The 19,042-nt window shown below is 40.5% G+C and overlaps 1 protein-coding gene across 1 annotated transcript in view; it reads left to right on the top strand.

Moving 5' to 3' along the window:
• Nucleotides 1-17,087, top strand: part of KCNQ1 (potassium voltage-gated channel subfamily Q member 1) — a 329,070-nt gene extending 311,983 nt beyond the window's left edge. The window contains exon 18 of the mRNA XM_054275920.1: nucleotides 16,604-17,087. Within this exon, the coding sequence (XP_054131895.1) occupies nucleotides 16,604-16,807 (204 nt within the window). The 3' untranslated portion in view covers nucleotides 16,808-17,087. The remainder of the gene's footprint in view (nucleotides 1-16,603) is intronic.
• The last annotated feature ends 1,955 nt before the right edge of the window (nucleotides 17,088-19,042 follow it).

The following is a 19,042-nucleotide window of genomic DNA, read 5'->3' as shown; positions in this document are numbered from 1 at the left end:
TTTAAGTTGTATTTTTTTTTAATAGTATGTTTTCTATGAAGCTGTGAAGTTTTAAGAAATTTGAATAACAGAACAGTGAAGGCTTGGCTAGAATTTGCATGACAGGGTTAGGTTTTAAAAAGTAAAAGAAAAGGCTGTCTCTGTGCACTGAAGAAAGGTTTGCTGTACACAATGCACCATTTAGTCACAGGAGTTCTTTGCAGTGACATGTGTCATTTACTAGATTCTATTACTGTAGGGGATATGTTGCGTGCAAGTGGACAAACCTTTGGAGTGTGCTCTTCTGAGTGCTAACTGTGATCCATCTTTTCAGGGCATTTATATTACCTTAATCCCATTGACATCAATAAGTTTACTCCTCATTTACTCTGGAATGAAAGAGGAGTGAACTGGGACTATTGTATATTTAGGCGACATTGTTGCAAAACATGTCCCGTTCCTGAGTCAGCCGAGGGAGAGAGAGGGGCTCATGCAGTACACAGAGCTCAAGGCATTATTGTTTTTCCAACGTTGCCTAATGAATCTGGCTGAAAAGGGTCACACAAATGGTAGAAAAAAATTTGCATCTACATGTCCATGAAAATTTATGCTGTGTGCTTGTAAAGATGAAGTAGAGATTAAAGAGTTTGGAGATAATTTGATAGAAAATATATTGATTCATTGCCTTTAGCTTGAATGTTATAGTTCCTAGGCATCTTAGGAAGAATTTGTGTATTTGGTCATTTGCATCCTTTTTAGCATTCACATAGCAGGCAGTTGTGAAGATGCCAAATCCTTCAAGGATCCCTTCTCTGCCCTGGCTCTCCATTATTTTTCTGCCCTGGCTCCTGTTCTTTGCTATTTCTGAACAAATCCTGCCTCTGCTTCCCTTTTATTTACCCCATATATGGCACTGGGGTGCACAGCAGCTGCAAAAAGCTGGATGGAGAGCTCTGCCCATGCCCTCAGTGCTCCTTGCCTTTGGAAAATGCTGTCACTTGTGGCGGCACGACACCTTGGCTGTGTTTAATTGAAGGCAGCACCTACCTAAAGTAACCTTCTGCTCTGTGATTTCCCAGTGACAAACCTGCTGACAGCTTTTACATGCAGTGATTAGGAGAAGAGTAATGTGAAATGCAGATATCTCTGCCCCCTGCAGCCACTTAGATGCTGGTCTTCACATAATGTGCCATTGATTCTGAACGTTTTGCATATTGAGCTGAGGGAAGTACCAGTGCTGATTAGCATCAGTGTGAACAGGGACTCTCTGGGAAGGACTGAACATGACTTCATGGGGAACTACATCAGTGAAAGAAATTAATGCTGACCTTGGCATTTGAGTTTCAGCATAACTGTAGGTGCATAAATAGCACATGCAAATCACAAAGTGAGTAAAGTTAAATTATTTGGCATTTCTCCCATGCTTACAAAAGGCATGCTTTGCTGTGTCAGGAATTGGTATATAATGAGAGATGGGGAAAAAATGTTATTAACATGTAAGTCAGAAGAATCACAGAATCACTAAAAATAGCGCTAAACTTCAGATTTCAACAGCAGTTTCTGATTACTCTCTTCATTTTCTCTATTCATTCCAATATTTTGTGTCCAGCAATGGGGTATCCCGGTCTTTCACCTTTAGAGACTTCAGAGTGTGAATCTGTTTCCAGGGTTGCCTAGTTTTGCAGCACTGGAATGACTGCTCCACAAATATAATGATGTCTGTCTCCTGGGGTGGCTGATTTAAAACCTTTGCCATGAGCAGTGACCCCCGAGTGAGTGAAGTGCGTAATTAGTACAGGTGTTCACTGTACTAACAAAAGCATTTGGAGGCTCAGGGACAGTCTGCAAAGATTGAGTTAATGTCATTTTCCACACAGGGCAAGCTGCTTTGTCCAGCGGGGACATACAAGCCCTAAATTAACTGTAGAATTATAAACAGACCATAATTACAATACATAAGGAGAGAAACCTCATTTTGACCTCTTGTATTGTGCTTTCACTTGTATTGTGCAAAGTTACAGACTATGTGCTTCACTTCTATCCAAATACATGGATCTTCCTCAGTGAAAAGCTCACCAGGAGTCGAGGGCACTCAGAGAGTAAGGGAAGTGTGGAGCATTTTGCAGCAATGCATTGCAAACAAGCTTGACAGCGTTTCCTCTGCGTGAAATATTCCTGTAGAAACGGTTCCCTGGAAAATGGCACTTATTTCTATTGCATTGGAGAGATGCTGTGATTTGAACAAGCTTAGCTTTAGCCAGAGGCTTATTTTGCTATTGTACTAGATGCTCTGTTGTGCAGCAACAGGGGGGGAAAACACAAAGAATCAAGATAAAGTTGTATTTGTGATGATGTGTCTGTGTGTCTGCACATCATCTGCAGGCTGTGGATTTATTAGTTTTTAAGTCAGTAGAGCTGTTGTATAAATAATGCATATCAGAGCTGGTCCCACATGGTGTATGCACTTGCACATGTACACTGTGAGTACTCCCTGAGCCAGAGAAGAGTAAGTGCAACCAGACCTCCTGTGTCCTCTCTGAAAATCAGCTTTTAAAAGACAGTGTCAGACACTTGTGTCATCACGGCAATCCTTGTCCCTTCTAGAAACATCCACTGGTGTGGTTGTTGTGGGGGTCTCAGGCAGTGTGGGTGCTGTTCCTGCCTCAGGCATTGTTTTCTGCAGAACCTGAGGCAAGCCATTTCACTTTCTGTTGTTTCCATTTCTTCAGCCATGAGTACTGGGTATAATAAACATTTTGAGGCTTGGAGGTCAAAAATGAAAACAGAAGCACTTGATCATGTTTATAGTCTTTGTTATTCCCACTGCTGTTCTGGATTTATCTTAAAACTTAGATATAACTTGAAAAGTTTGTTTCTTGATGGCCCTGGTATTTTTCAAGTCCAGGTTGGATGGGGTTCTGAGCAACCTGATCTAGTGGAAGGTGTCCCTGCCCGTGGCAGGGGTGTTGGAACTATAAGATGATATTTAGGGTCCCTTCCAGGACATTCTGTGATTCCATAAAAATATAAATCAACAGTTCAGGTACTATGAGCAGAAGCATCTTGCACCCTAAAAGAGCTGTGATGTTTGAGACTGAGGTAAAGCCCTTTCACATTTCAGAGCAGATGTGTCAGAGCTAAAGCTATCAGTCAAATCCCATAGAGCCATCCATGAAAATGGATGAAAAAAAATCTTTATTAATTCTGAATTATGTTAGCATTTTAATCTGTAAAGTCCTTAGTAGGTACAATGTGACAACTTTTTTCAAAAGTTGCATGTTTAGGGGTGAATGAATTTCTCCTGAGTAGCTGATTAGTCTATCCATTGGACTGGGGCAAAAATACTACTTAACGAAAGAGATTAGCAGAACAAAGAAAACAAATTACTCCAGAGTAACCCTTTCACGTATTCAAGGAAAATATGCAAAGAGAAAATAGGAAATTTAGCCTGCAGCTAAACCAGTTTGTGTGGTGATACCCAGATCTTCCAAGCAAAGCATGGTCTGGCCCCTGTGAACACCAGTGATCAGTCTCCAGGCGGAGCAGGCTGCAGCTTGCCTCAGACACAGCGTGCTGTCTCTCTGCTGTTCCCTGCCTGGAATGCCACTGTCACTGAAGTCTCCCTGGCAAATGCCCAAGACAAACTTGGTCCCTCTGTGGAGGAGCACCCTTTATGTGACAATTAAAGTGGTGTCTCTCATGACTTGCAGCTGCTGAAGATCCTGTAGAGCTCTTTGGCTGTCTCAGACAGGGTTCAGTACCTTCTTTATGCCACCATGATGCTTTCCCGTGCTTTCACTGTATCACTGCTTTTTCTTCCTCTCTGTGAAGGCTGAGGAGTGTGACCCTGTGCTGTGGAACAGATGCTGCCTCCCTATCACTGAGAAGCTACATTTTGTTATTGATTTAACAGGGATAGTGCAGCCCTCAATGGCAGGGGCTGAGTGGGAGAGAGCCAGCCACGTGTTCATGCTCTGCCTTTGTGCAATTATAACAGTCCTGGCTGGAGGGGGAAATGGAGAGGGGGTACGTCACAAAGCTTTATGGTCAAGACTGTCACCACCTCTGCATGAAGAGTCTTCCAGCATTTCATCATGTCTAGACTCTATGTGCTGTGTGATCTTATGTAGTAGCCTCCTCTATCATAATATAATATTACAAAGCCCAAAGCCCTTTTTAGTTTTGAACAGTAAATGGTCATCATTATCTTCAGAATGAGCAATTCAGGCTACTGCTTAAGAACCAGAAGAGTAAGAGGTGGATGCACATCTAACATCTGGAGCTGGGCAGATCATTTGGTCTTCAAGCCTGTCAAAATGATTAATCAGCTAGGAAAGACTGTGAGCCTTTTGCTTCCACCACAGAGCAGTTGCTTGTGCTGCCAAGAGATCCACTTTTGAGTCATGGTTCACCATCCAAACAAATGCCCAGCCTGGCTGTATTCCTAGAAGAAGTTACTGACAAAGAAATGCACTAAGGATTTTTTGCTATCTTTGTCATCCATTACATTTTTCAACCATGCTATTTTGTCAGTAACATTTGCTTACTTTTGAAGGCATTATAGCTTTAAATGTTATGGAAAAGAGCCTTGATATTTTAACTAACTCAAAACCAGAGGGAAATCTGCAATGAATTGGGAAAGTTAACCCATGCAGAACTTGCCACCAGCAGCAGTCAAATTATCTGTCTCTTAGTTTTCAAAATGTATGAAGCCTCCAAAGTCTTGGGAAATTGGCTTAACACCATAAGGTTTTATTTAAGCAGTAGGAAAAAGAAGAAACAGATATGAGTCTTTAAAATCTAGTTTTTGATACCTTGGTGTATACAGAAGACCGGTTTTTGAGGTTTCCTCTGCAAGAAAGTTGGTCAGAAGTTAACTCTGGAATTTGAAGCTGATATTCTTGCATAGCTGGTTGGCTTCAGAATTTGAAATGTTAAGCAAAAATTTTTAAAACTACAAAATGCGTAACAAAATAATCACTTCATTCCCCCCGAATTCAACTGGCAGAGCTGTTGAACTCCTGCAGGCATGGTAATGACTTTGTATGACCCATGAAATTTGACTGAAAACCCTTCTTCATTAGCAGTTGGTTGCCTTTGTTGTAGTTTTGCTCCTGGTATCCCTAAGATCTCCTAGTTTGCCTTTATGAATAACACCATGACAGCCAACAAGCAGTTTCTTTTCCTTGTAAACATGAGTTTCCACTGGTAAATATATTACATTCTAGTTCACTCATTGGTTATTTGCTGACTTGTGATTGATTGTATCTGCCTCCACTTTTTGTAGTGCTCAAATGAAACAAATGAAATGTGCTTTTGGAATGTCTGTTGATTTTAGAGGGTGCAGATCACCTGCATCTTCTCTGGATATCAGTGGGGTTTTGCTGGATGCTTAAATTTCTACCACATGCAAATGGTTTTATATTTAGAAGATTCTGAGGGAGATATTTTCAAGGATATGATTTCAGCAGAATTGAATGATATTTCGAAAGGCTGGGGGAGTAGAGTGGGCTCACAGACTTTTTATCACCACTGAATTTCACCTCTGATCTCTGTGCAGCCCCTGGGAATGAAAAGTGTCTTTGGAATTGTGTGTGGTTTTCTTTCGTTCCACTGAGCTTTCCCACTGAAATTTTCTGTCTTGCATCTGTGTCTTTGTAAAGCTTAATGCAATGGCAAAACAAGAGGCCGCCTCCTTTCTGAGGAGCAGCCTCAAGCCAAAAGGAACACAGCCCTGGTTTTGTGTGTTCAAAATGGGTGCAAACTTGCCTCCGTATTTATCATCAGGATTTCTAACCTTGGGATGCCATGGCCCATAAATGACTTCCCCATAATAATATTTATCAAAGTATTTCTGGTCTAATTATTCATGCTGAGCTTGTTCTCTAAAAATTTCTCTTGAAAGAATCTTTTTAAAGATTTTTCTTTTGAAAACAAATTCATGACCACATCAAACAGAGATTCATGTTGCCGTTAGTTTAATTACCAGCAGCCCTCAGGGAAAATTCACTCAAAACTCACTGTTGTTGTAATTGCTTCTCTCCCTTTCTCTCCCCCACTCTTTTTACCTTTCCAGTTTTGATTGCTGCAGAAGTCATCATACGGTTATTCATTTTTAAGCTCATTTTAAGTACTTAGGGGGTTTCGCCCTTTTTGCCCATATAGAAACTATCAAATTATAAATAACTAGTAGAATCTGGATGCTGAAAAAGGAGCTGGCCAAAAAAACCCACTTTTTTGAGATAACAGTTGAAGTTGTCCTTGTTTTTAACTTTTTGAGCAAAAAGGCAGATAGTGATGTCCTCCCCAGTGTCATGCCATAAGATCAGATCCATAACATGTGGATCTATTCCAGCCATGAAAGCCACTGCACCTAGTCTGGCTTTATTCCCTTTGAAAAGCAGCATGGATGCCTCATTTGGGTGAAGTGCAAAGCGTAACATAAGCAGTGCTGACCTAACACGACATGATACATGGCAGATTTGCTTTAAAAAGAGCAGCAGTCTCAAATCTGTTTTGAATTAGAAAATGTGTTTGAGGGAAAGGAAGGAAAAAGGGAACCATTTCGTAGCAGGCATCTGAAAAATAACAGTTTGGAGGAAGGAGGAAAAATTGTCAGGCAAAACCTTACAGTTAAAGCTGAAAAATGTATTTCTAACACAGGGGATTATGAGTGTATATCTTACTCTTTGTTTTTTTTTTTAAATAAAATCTTGGCAACTTAAGTGCATACTATGATGGTCCAGAATGAGAACAGCTACTCAAAGGTGAAATTATCAGCAGTACTCTGGCAAGAGGCTATTAGTCATAGTCCCAGTATCATACAAGAGCCAGAGCCAAGGATTCAAGAAGCAAAACATTCCCCTTTGGAGAGAGGTCAAGATTAGTCACTTTTGTTTTCTTTATTGGGGGGAGGGGGACAGTGGGGGTTGGGTTGATTTGGGGTTTATTTTGTTGGGGAGAGGAGTTTTGGACATATTTTTATGCCAGTTGGGTCTTGTACTCTACACTTTTTAACCCCAAAGTGCTGTAAATATGCCACTGTTCCACACGGGGAATGGGAATCTACAGCTTGGGGAAAGCTGTTGTCTGACAGCCAAACTCCTGACAAGGAAAATATGGAGTGATATTCAGAGGCTGTACTGCCGCGGCACAGCCAGCAAAAAGGGTCCTCCAGAGGCAAGAGCCACGGGGAGTTTTCTTCACATCTGTGGAGCTGAAGCATCTGAAATACAAGTGCCTGTTAGCCAAACAGAGAGCCTTTCTTTCCTCTGCAGAGAGGTACCAGGGTGCCCAACCAGAGGGACCCCACGGAGAAACGTTTTGCTGGACAAGAAGGTGATTGAGAATGAGAAACCAACCTGTTTTCCAACCCCCTGTCTCGATAATAGAAACCAGAAAAGTGCTGTGAGGTTTTCCTTGAGACTGGAAGATGTGCCCAGGACAGGGAGAGTATTTTTAAGGTTTTTTTAGAGACACTCATCCAAGTTGATGTTCGGAATGTTTATTGTATCTGAAGGTGGGCCGCTGGCTGTGCTGCCTCAGTTTCCCCCACGTTGTGCTGGCAATGACAGGACTTATCTGCTGTGCTTTGGTGCACCCAAGTTTGCACAGTGCTGCAGATGCACTAAACATGGAATCATAGACCATCCTGAGTGGGAAGGGACCCACAAGGATCATCAAAGTCCAACTCCTGGCCCTGCAGGTGACCATCATTTATTCTAGAACACTATTCAAACTATTACACAGATAAGGGGCTTTTTTCCCTGGTTTCTTTGATCAATATTTCCTCTATATTTCTTGTTATCTCAAGCCTGTTTCCCATCCTCCATAAGGCTGGATTTCAATTTAAACATAATTTGGAAAGCTGTTTATGATTATGGTGCTGGATGGATATCCAGCGATTTTTGCAGATATGTTAACTTCTAATACTTCTGATATCATTGATTCACTTGTAAAGAAAAAATCCCTCCCTTCTTGCCAACTCATGTCTTATCTTCAAACAGAGAGGGAGGAAAGTTGTGTCTGGTCAGAGAGATACTGTTTCCTGAAGGTGGGGCTAAAGTTAATGAAGATAAGCTAATTCTTAAAAATATCAGAGTATTCAGTTAATAGGATAGGGGGATTTGATCATCTCTGGCAGTTTCTGATGAAAGTTATATTTATAGACCCTCACCTTCACTTTCCTGGCTTCATGCAAGGAGGGAAAAGTATTCCAAACTCCCTTGTTTATCTACTGATACACTGCTAATTTAGAGGAAAGGGTTAAAAAAAAATCTGACCTTTGTAATATTTTAGAAAAAAAAATGCTGTATCCTGAGGCAGTGCTGGGCCAGAGACTGTAGATTTTGGATGCTGTTCTAACTTGAAAATTTCCATGTGTTTTAAGTCTCGTCTGATTTATCTAAAACAAGAGTCAACCACAAATTTTAATTGCTTGGCTATAGCCTTCTGGATGCCAGAGAGATCTGTGAGTGTTGCACACATCTGGGCATGGACTGAGTGCTGGGAGGCCAGCAGGACAGGCCTGGGGAGTGGTGAGGCAGCAGATGGGTCTCATGGCCCAAGACTACACCTAGAACTAAAGAAAGGCTCTCAGGAAAAGCTGATTTCCAACAGTTTGGTTGCTTTAAAGAAGCCAAATATTTTTGCAAGTTGTTAATAATGGCAACAAAAGCGCTGAACAGGGACCCCAGTTCTCTGCTCTCTTCTTCAGGGGCAGCTGTTTCCAGCCCTGCTTCTGACCATCTCCTGCAGCCACATCCATGATGGTCCTCACTCCTGTCTTGACTTAACAGCATTTTAGGTTATCCCTTCCCAACATTTTTACCCTCAAGCCCTTCTGAATCCTCTCCACTTCTAAAAGAATCATGGAATCATCGTAGAATGGCCTGGGTTGGAAGGGACCTTAAGATCATCCAGTTCCAGCCCCCTGCCATGGGAACACCTTCCACTGGACCAGGCTGCTCAGAGCCCCAGCCAGCCTGCCTCAAACACTTCCAGGGATGGGGCATCCATAATTTCTCTGTACAGCTTGTTCCTGTGCCTCACCAGCCTCACAGCAAAGAATTTCTTCCTTACACCTAGCCTAAATTGCCCCTCTTCCACCTTGAACCCAGAAAAAAAAATTCCTAAAAGAAGTGCTGTTCCAAAATCTTTCAAGGTCTTACACTCCCTAACAGTCCATGACCAAATGCATTTCACTCTCCTGTAATTTAATTCTCCCAATTGCCAGCATCCTACCGACCTCTTTGTTAGGAGTGGTTTGTATTCATCTTACCTTGCTTCTGTCAGTCAAGCAGCAAGTTATAGATGAATAATCTTATGAAGGTGACCTGTCAAAAACCAAACTAATTTGTTTGTAACCTTTGATTTCTACTTATTCCTCAAAATTTTTAAAATCTTAAAGGAGTTGCTCTCTTACATAAGCACAACATCTGTTGTTGCTGCTTATTTCTTCATAAGGAAAAGTGGCAGTATCATAGAAGAGAGTTTTGATAACCTGCTGCTAATAGTCTTTATTTGGTCTGCAGTATTTCATATTATATTATTTATTCCATCACATATTACTGAAGTAGCTTTTTCATAGAAGTTTTTCCGTTTTTGACCCATCAGAGCATGTCTCTTACTGCCACTGGTTTCAAATATAATTCAGGGAAGACACCTAATCTGAAAAATGACATTATAGTTGTAACCTACCCTCTCCTAAGAGTCATTAAAGAAATGGAGCTCAGTGAATAGTTAACCAGAAGTGTCATATTTCCAGAAACTTTGAGGAAGCTTTTAGAAAAACATTCTTTTCTTTGAGAAAAAGAACATTTGGAAAAGAAAAATTATTCTCTGCAGTTTAGTTACTTGCTAATCAAAATTGCTTCCCTAATCCTAATAGAAAGAACAGATGCATAAATCAACCGTGTAATTTCTCCCATTTCCTATAGCTTGAGCATTTGCTACTCTAGATCTTGTGCTGCACAACCAGAACAAAATTCTTCAAACAAACAAAAATTACTTTAAAGTGCTACAGGTATTACAGTCAGTAACCAAATGGCTATGTGCTGTGTTGCTAGTTTAATTCCCAAAGGAATTTTTAAAAACTGTGGTACAAAATTGAGTTTCTTTACAGTACATTAGAAATTTACTGTAGAAGTCAAGCCCTTTGTAATAGTTCACTGATATCAAGATAACTTCTGGAGAATCAGAGCCAGCAACTGGTTTATAAATCCTGGTTGTTGCTGAGCTCTGATCCTGGCTCAGTGGCTCAAAATTTTCTCCCCAGGGTCATCCCCTTCTGTTGAATGCACAGGCAGCACACCCTGATCAATGGTGAATTCTCAGCAGCTGTTCAAGGGCTCTTACTACAAAAAATAAGTGGTTTTTTATGCTTTTGAGCAGTGTAAGATAAATATTTTCCTATAAAAATACACAGCAAGACGAGAGCAGCAACAGTCTCAGTTTATTGAAAAAACAGAACAATTTTTAGTATCTCAAAGCAGAGATTGTCACTGATAGCTTTAGGCAATAGAGCTGATTGTAGAACTCAGGGTGTAGCAAGTGCCTTTCTTTCCAAAGATGCTTTTTATTCTGAAAAATACCCATTTTATTTGTCAGTTAAGACAGTGGTTACAGTGTTCATATAATGTCTTAATTGACTAGAAAGAGACTTGTTCATGTAACCCTCAAAACCTGTCAATTTTGTTCCTCAGAAGCTCAGCCCTTCTGTTTTCTGAGCAATGATCAATCTTACAGTAGAGTGTTTCTTTCACTGGCTCCACTTCTTCTATCCTTCCCCTGGACGCCACACACATATTTTCTTCTTTGGCCAACTCTCAAGAGAAAGTACAGACAGTCTGGAGAGCAAATCTCCCTTCATGCAGATTGCATTCTCCTCTAAACACCTCAGGGGCAGGGATATAACCTCCAGTAAAACTGCTGCCTCATCTCAGGCAACAAAACAAACACATCAAAGATGGAAGTTCTGATAGGGGATTTTGCAAGAATCTGGGATCTTGGGCATTGCAAGTGGAAGGGAGGCACATTCCATGATTTTTGAAGAATCATGCACCTGAAGAAAGAAACGTTCTTTAATAATACTGAAACCACTGCCACTATCATAGAGAAAGCTTTAAAGTCAGTTCTCTGTGAGGATTCCCATACCTATCCCTGAGCTCCTCTAGAAAGCCACTCCTAACATCATTCCTGTTCCTGTCCTCAGAGCATAAACCTTTATGCTCTGGGATGAAGCACTGACTTTTAGAAATGCTGATATCAACGTGTGAGAGAGGACTTAGCAAGAAGAGGAGCCAGGGGAGTTTCTCTCTGAAGCTTCCTCAAATATTCTGAAGAACTTAAATAGGAAGAATCCCACCAAAGGCAACTGTGATTTATAACCATGTTTTCTTCCAGAACAGTCTCAGTGTTAAGTACCACTGAATATTGATACATTCCTTCATAACATTGCCATTAACAGGTATCATAAGTTCTGGAATACTTTTTGCCTTTCATCTTCTTTCCAGCTGAGTCATTGGTGTGCCTGGTGATTATTTTGTTGGCAGAAAGGACCTTTTTGTGTGTTTTTATGAAAGATAAAGCTACCTTATTACTCAGTATGGTCCTGAACAGCAGACACATTAGAGATTTGATACAACATGGAGAGATGCTCAAAGAAAACTTCATTTTTTATTCCACTAGAAGTTTGCTACACTGCAGAACTATAGGGTCCTCCTTAGAAAGAGGCCACTAGAAAAGTGCTGAATACATGAAGGTCTCCCCAATCTTCTTTGGCTGTTTTGAAAAAGTGCCTTAAAGAATTAGTTCTCTTTGAGCCAAAAAGCTGCACCCACAGGAATGAATGTTACTTAAGTCAGGGCAGCAGACTTGGGAGTTTAATGTTGTAAAAGCAGCTGAAATCTTCCTTTATCACATTTTCATTCAGCTAAGTGTTGCTTGCATCCTGGTTTCCCTCTTTTCCTTTAGCAGCTTCATGCTTGGCTCTCTTTACTGGGAACAATGACAGCCCCCCTGAACCCACTGAGCTGATAAGAATTCTCTTCATTATGGACAAAACAATCTGTTTAATCAGTGAACCATGTTAAGAACATAGGTAGTTATAAAACAGCATTCTGTTCAAAGGGACTGTGATTTTTACCCTTAATATTTACTTTTAAAATCTCTGAGTCTGAGAATGACAAGCAGATGACACAGCTTTAATCAACAGTATTAATCAGCCTTGATCTCTACAGATTATGGAGCAATACTTGGAATAATCTATTAATAATTTGTGGTCTTTGTGGCTGAAATTATGCCAAACTCAAAATTTTGTCCTTCAGCTTCTCGTGGCTGAAAATACTGTTCCACTCAGCTCTGTAATTGTGTCTGTCATTGCCTTTTCCTGGTAAATTCCTATAATTAGTTTTGGGAGTAGGTCTCCAAAGTGCTACCCTTTAGTTCTCCATTACAGAGGAGCTTAAAAGAGACCCTTCTGTCCCTGGAGCTGTCCCTGGAGCCAACCAGGCTTCTGTGTTTTGTTTTGGTTTGGTTGTTTTGTTTTTAAAATCAAGGAAATAAATTCTTTGCTACATACTATGTTCCAGATCATACCATGAACTTTTTCTGAAAGCTTAAAATTACAAAGTGTTTCAAGTCAATATAGTGTGAAGATTTGTGAATTTTAATAGATAAAAAATAATAGACAATTTTAATTGGAAATTATTTTGCTCTTTCAGCAAGAACAGTCTCTGTCTTGTTCAGTAGCACCTCCTGGAATGCCTTTGATCCCTTTGCAAATATTATTACCTTTGTAAATGCATGTCACTAAGGCTATGAGAATTGGGATTGTTCAGCCTGGAAAAGAAAGGCTTTGGAGTGACCTACTTGTGGCCTTCCACAGCACCTGAAGGAAGCCTACAGGAGAGATGGAGAGAGGCTATTATATCTGCATGTTTTAACTTTTCCTCATGATGTGACATTTAAGATCTGTGTGCTAACCTTTCAGCCTTCACGAGGAACTATTTGGTTTTGGGTTGTTTTTTTTCTCAGTGCACTGCATGGATGGGATTTCATTCATTTCTAAGAGATAGATTCAAAATTGTTTAAATCTTCTCTCCATCTGTGCTCAATCTATGATCCTTGGGTTTTTACTTTTTTTTTAACTTACAGGATGGAAAGATTTTGTGTTCATACAATATTTCAGTCAGACTTAGGAATAACTGTGGTGTGTAATTTCTGAAGTTTCAAACACTGCTTCCTCTTCCCAACAACTGTGAAATACAAAGGAAATTATTTTGCATATAAAGAATCTGATCATCCAAACATCATGCTTCTAATGAAACATAAATCAGCTACAAAGAGCTTACTTAGTTTTTCCTAAAGGAAACAAATCAGTCTGAGTTATTTTTCTATGTAATTAACAATGTTTGCTGTTTTAAGGAGAGAGATCAGAGTTGTTCAAAGCGGTTAAGATTAGAGCAACATCAGCAGTTTTTCTGTTTGCTTTACTTTTATTCCTTCTGGCATCAGAGCTAATTTCTAATCAAGTAAATGTGTTTGAAAGTATGATTCAGGGGGGATGATACATTTCTCCATGCTAACTGCCTAAAGCTGGCTTAATAAAAAGGATATTGCACACAATGACATTTTTCTAGTGGGTATAATTATCTCTGCAGCAAGCAAGTGAATGATGTATTTCAGGATGTGTGTTTGGATGATGACAGGCAGATTGGGCATGTTAATAAGCCAGGCTGTTCACCAGCAAGCCTCTTTTTCTGGTACAACAGAGGCCTGTGATGACAGTAGAAGCTGCCTTCTGGTGGCTCTTACTTCTCCTTTTAAAATATCTCATACTTTAAGCAGATACTCCTTTGGCACAATTAAAAATGGGGGCCCACTGCTGCCTTGTTTGCCAATGTCATCTTTTCTGATAGAGCCCTGAGAATCAGAAGATCCATGTACAGAAATCCAGACTCTTGTAACATCCAAAGAACATATTTCTATTTGGGATTGGTGATTCAGTCCAAGGTTGGTACAGAGCCCACTGAAGCCAATGGGAGTCTGTGCTGGCCAAAATCTACCACTGAGTCCAGCATGTCTTGGAGCAAGCCCTTCAGGGGCACTGAACCCCCTGGGAAATGGAAAGCAAAACTGATTAAACAACTAAACACAAACAGCTTTCTGGACCTCCTTCCACAAAATCTTTGTGGCTTTAGAGCCCTACCCCAAAGAGCAGGAACATGGACGACAAAGGTCTTTACTTTTAATCTCATCTGGCTCAGCTCAATAGCACTTAGCTCCTGCCTCTGCTTCTGTGGGCCTCCTGCACTCCACAGCTGCAGCAGCCAGGCCTTGTTGCCTAGAAGAAATTAGACAATTATCTCTGGGAATTTATTTCCCAGCAAGAATATTCACTTCTCACTTCTCCCCAGTACTTCATCACCAAGATGCACAGCTGTTGAAGGACTATCCAGATCTCAGTCCAACCTACTGTCATGTTCAATAGTTCATCACTGCAAGAGTTTCATGAGTGCACGTTTTCCAGATATATCTCCAGCCTGTGTTCCCTCTGGTAATCCCTGCCTGGAATCACAAATTAAGACACATATGCATATAAGAATCCCCCAGTTCATTTAGAATAGTTAGCAAAAAGATATTTCTTGTAGAAGGAAAAGTTGTCTTTTGGATTCTGAAGATAGCTGTTTGTGTGGAGGCTTTCACTGCAGTGCTTCCAGAAGAGTTGTCTCAGAAAACAAACAATACCTGGGCAGTGGGGGATGCAGGAATGAGTTATTTTTGTAGGTTTCACTACCATTGATTTGTGCTGTGACACTTGGAGCATCACGAGTTTGCCATCTGTAATGGGCACCATTTGGGCAAAATGTGTCTTTTTTTTTTTAAGGGAGGGAATGAACAGTGATGAAATGAGAACCTGATGATATGCTCAGTTTTCCATCTGTGTTTCCTTCTAGAAATCTTGAACTTATCTGTTCTTCAGCTTCCTCATTTCATAGAATCTCATCTTTCAACAGTCATTTCCATCCAGAATTACTAGTGTTTCATGTACCATCTAGGGTGCTTTGCCTAATGTTTTCAAAACCAGCTGCAAAGTATAAATCTCTGGCACCTCATATTTTTAAATCACTGTATCTGCTTCCCTACCAGTTGTACAAAGTGTTTGAAAAAACCCAGCATTTTCTCTATGGTGGAAAAACATTTTAGTCTCTGCTGAAATCCTCCAGGTTTGTTGATGTTCTGCTCAGCCTTACTGTCTTTTACTATCCTGTGTGATATTTGGATGACAGCCAGGCACATATAAATTGCTCCCACTCATGCTCTCTCTGGCAGTTTTATGTGCCTTCCACTACTTTCTAGCAGATATTTTAGGCAACAATTTATTCCTATCACAGGTTTTTTTTTCCTGTTTGCTTTCTTTTCCCTTTCTAAAAAGTACTACATCTCTTTGCCTAGAATTTACTCAGTGTTTTAGGATCCCTGTGGATCAATGGGTCAGAGACTGCAATGACAAAATCAAGGATTTCTTACTATGCTTGAAGAAGCAATTAGGAGACCATAAGGCAGAGTCTTACTGCCTAATTTCAATGTTTTTACCACACCAAGGGTCAGAGAGTGGGCAGGACTTTGAAGCTAGAAGTGCCTATCTTGCCCTTGGGATATTTTGCTCAGTGCAGAGAGGAGGCTCCCAATGCCAGATAAAAGGGGTGACATTCCTAGAAACACCTAATTCTCAATTTTCCTTTGAGTACCACAAATATATGCCAAAAACATCCATAACCTAACCTCTCTTAGGTATCAGCTTTTTAATTATATTTTCTCCTAAATATTAGAAGAAATTCCAGAAAAAAGGAGGTGGGGGGAGAAGAGAAATTAAATAATTTAAGGAGTCTCTGTCTAAAGAAGAAAATGAGCATTGTGGATACAGGCTGAACCTGGAGTCCCCCAGTCAAGAAATTAATTTTCAGCCATCTTAGAATTCTTGGTTTCTGTCTTGCTGGGGATCATGTCATTTCAGATGGCAGTTCTAGGGAATGCTGTATCACTGAGTTTTGAGAGCATAAAACTGACTCACGTCCCACTCCCAGCTGCTATTCACTCATGGCAGCAAAAACACCGATGGGCATTTTGTGGCCTGAGTTGTTAATTGAACCCAAATGTAGGAAAGAGCATCACTCAGTCCCAGCTTAAGAGTTGATTAGATCACTGCAAGTCAAGCAGCTATTTACTGGAGCATATTGGTATTATGAGGGCATAGAAGCATGCTACAAGTCTATCATTTAACAAAAAAAAATATATGGACACAATACTAACCAAAAAAAGCCCACAGAACTTCAGTTCTGGGACTTAGTTCTCTATTCCAGCAGATCTCTTTAAAATCCCATTTGTCATGTGTTCAGCCAGATATAAAGTAAGTGTCAAAGCATACACCAGAGGTGGGTATTAGCAAGCTTGTCCCCATCCAACCCTGACCTATTGTATTAAATTTCTAATGATCTCTGTGAATCTGTGGTATCTTCACAGAGGTTGCTGTGATCCTAATTAATATTACACGTATCCTACCCTGTTTGTTGCAATTTTCTTGCACGCTGCTCCTAAAGAACTCTACCCTTTGCCTTTGTAGGTGACACAAATGGACCAGAAGCTGAACCTCATCACGGACATGCTGCATCATCTGGTTTCCCGTCAGCAGGGGGATCAGGGCAACAACAGATCATCTCAGAGAGGCAACAGCAGCGTCAGTTCCGAGCTTTTCCTCCCCAACAACACCCTGCCCACCTACGAGCAGCTGACAGTACCGGCAGGGAACGAGGACGACATCTCCTGATGTGGTGCAAGCCTGGGTTGGGTTGTTCCCACTTTTCTCCTCTGAACAGGACTGAGTGTTGGGAGCCAGGGGGAAATTAAGTACATCAGCCAACCAAGAAATCGTGCAACTGCTGTATCCACACCACTAGTCTCAAACATGCGGAAGTTACCCACAGTAGCCAAAGGATTGCCAGGCTGTCTTCCACCAGGCAAAACTTCTGGAAGCTCCACGTTGATTTTGCCCCTGAACAAATGATGACAACTTATTTCTCAAAAAGGCCAAAATTATGTAAAACAGGCAAAATGGCAAGGATTTAGAGCTCCTGTAATAATAATAATAATAGTAATAATAATATTCTAATAATACTTGAACTTAGAAGGAAAAAAAATGCATTCTGTTTATGAATCTGCAGATAGCAATTTATTTCTATTACTAAGGTTTTTAAAACAAACTAGGATAACTTATGTTGTTTTTATTGTATAAACATACACTAACATTCTAGACAATAACAAACCACATACTGAATGATTTTCTTTTTCTGTTTTATTTTAGTGTTACTACATAAACAGTTATCAGATAATGACCAGATTTTTAAAATCTGTTTTTCTTCAGGGAGGAACTAATCCTTAATCTGGAACAATACTATTTATAGTGGAAAGTGCTATAGATTTTCTAAGATATCAGTTTTTCATGGGGAGACAATAAAGTATTATATAGCAAAAAAATTCTGCTTTCTAGAAAATTGTTGCCAAAGAATTTATATGTAAATAGAAAACACAGTGGTCTGAATGTACTTGTCCTGAGCATTTTGAAAGGAAGGCTTTCTCCTTCTTAAATCTACTGATTTTCAGCTTACAGATGCCAAGAATAATACAAGAGGCTGAAGTGGCTGGACTTCACTGGTCAAGTGTTTGAGCTGGCCACTCACAGAACATCCATAATCCCTGCAGGAATCAAGGCTTCAGTTCAGGAAAACATCTCTAATCCACACAGCACATATGGCAATTTTAATGTTTTCTTGAATAACGTCTTGAGAAACTCGGCCCCCTTCAAGAGTGGGTTGGTATTGGCAAGTGCCAGCTCTTTATCTAGAGATGTGAGGGCCTCAGCTGTGACCCATGGGGCTGAACCACGCTGCCCCACAGGATGACTGCAATGAAACCAACAGTGTTGGCTCAGTGGGAGCTCTCACACGCACAAGGTGAGCAGGAGTTGGGCTTTGATTACCAAGGCTGAAATTACCGAGCCCTTGCAGAGACTCAGCACCTGAATTGTGTCAGTCTTTAAAGCTGACAGCCTCAGGAAAAGCTCTTTAGTCCAGCCTGGTGGTAGTGGTACCTCAGACTGCTGGGGAAATGAGATGCAGACAGATGTATCAGCTCTTGCACTTTGAGCATCCTGCACATCCAGTGCACCCTGTCCCCCTCACTGCACAGCCTGTGCCCCACAGTGCTCTCCCCCTCCTGGGGGATGCCCTAAAGCCTCACACCTTGGCACAGCAGTTTATTTACCAGTATTTGACCAATACTACCAATCTGAAATACTGATGCATAATGAATTAGATCACAGGGAGCCTCCTCATAGGGAACTCTCACATTCTGGGCTTTCTTTCCAACATTTCATCTCTTTGACTTGGACTGCAGAGAAAATTAAATATCCTGTATTTAACTTTCCAGATTCTGTTACAGTTATCCAGCCTCTCTGTTGTACAGTAGGTAAATGTTAAGGGTGTAGAAATTTACAGGCATAAAGAAGAATTGTATCAGGGCATTATGTTTTCATGGAAATCAGAATTATTCTCATGATTATGAACATTTTTAAATGAGATTCACTATGTAATTTCTGGTTATCAATCAGCCTGTTAATTTCCTAATAAAATACAGGACAAGAGTGCCATGTCTTTTGGTTATTCTAAAATCCAGACACTTGATATACACAAGAAAGCAGATGGCTTTTCTTCTCCTTTCTCTCTTAGCTCACTGTTCAGTGTAAATATACCTTATTTGCAATGCATGACTGTAAGGCTTCTGCTGATTCTTCACTAGAGAAATAAAAGAAAATCTGGACTTTATCAGCTGGGATGACTGGAGAGAAAGGTGTGTCACATAGCCCTGGCTGAAAGCAGACAGGTCTGTACATTTCTAGGGGCATTGTTTCAAACAGAAAATGCTTCCATTCTTGCCTGTTTGTTCCCAAGACCATACCTCCATTCTCTGTTTGACACCTAATCTTGGTGATAGCAGCATGGCACTG

This window comes from Melozone crissalis, unplaced genomic scaffold, assembly GCF_028551555.1.
Source record: "Melozone crissalis strain CALT ecotype California unplaced genomic scaffold, PUWL_Pcris_2 ptg000018l_1, whole genome shotgun sequence".
Classification (NCBI taxonomy): domain Eukaryota; kingdom Metazoa; phylum Chordata; class Aves; order Passeriformes; family Passerellidae; genus Melozone; species Melozone crissalis.
This window is presented reverse-complemented; position numbering and strand designations above follow the sequence as displayed.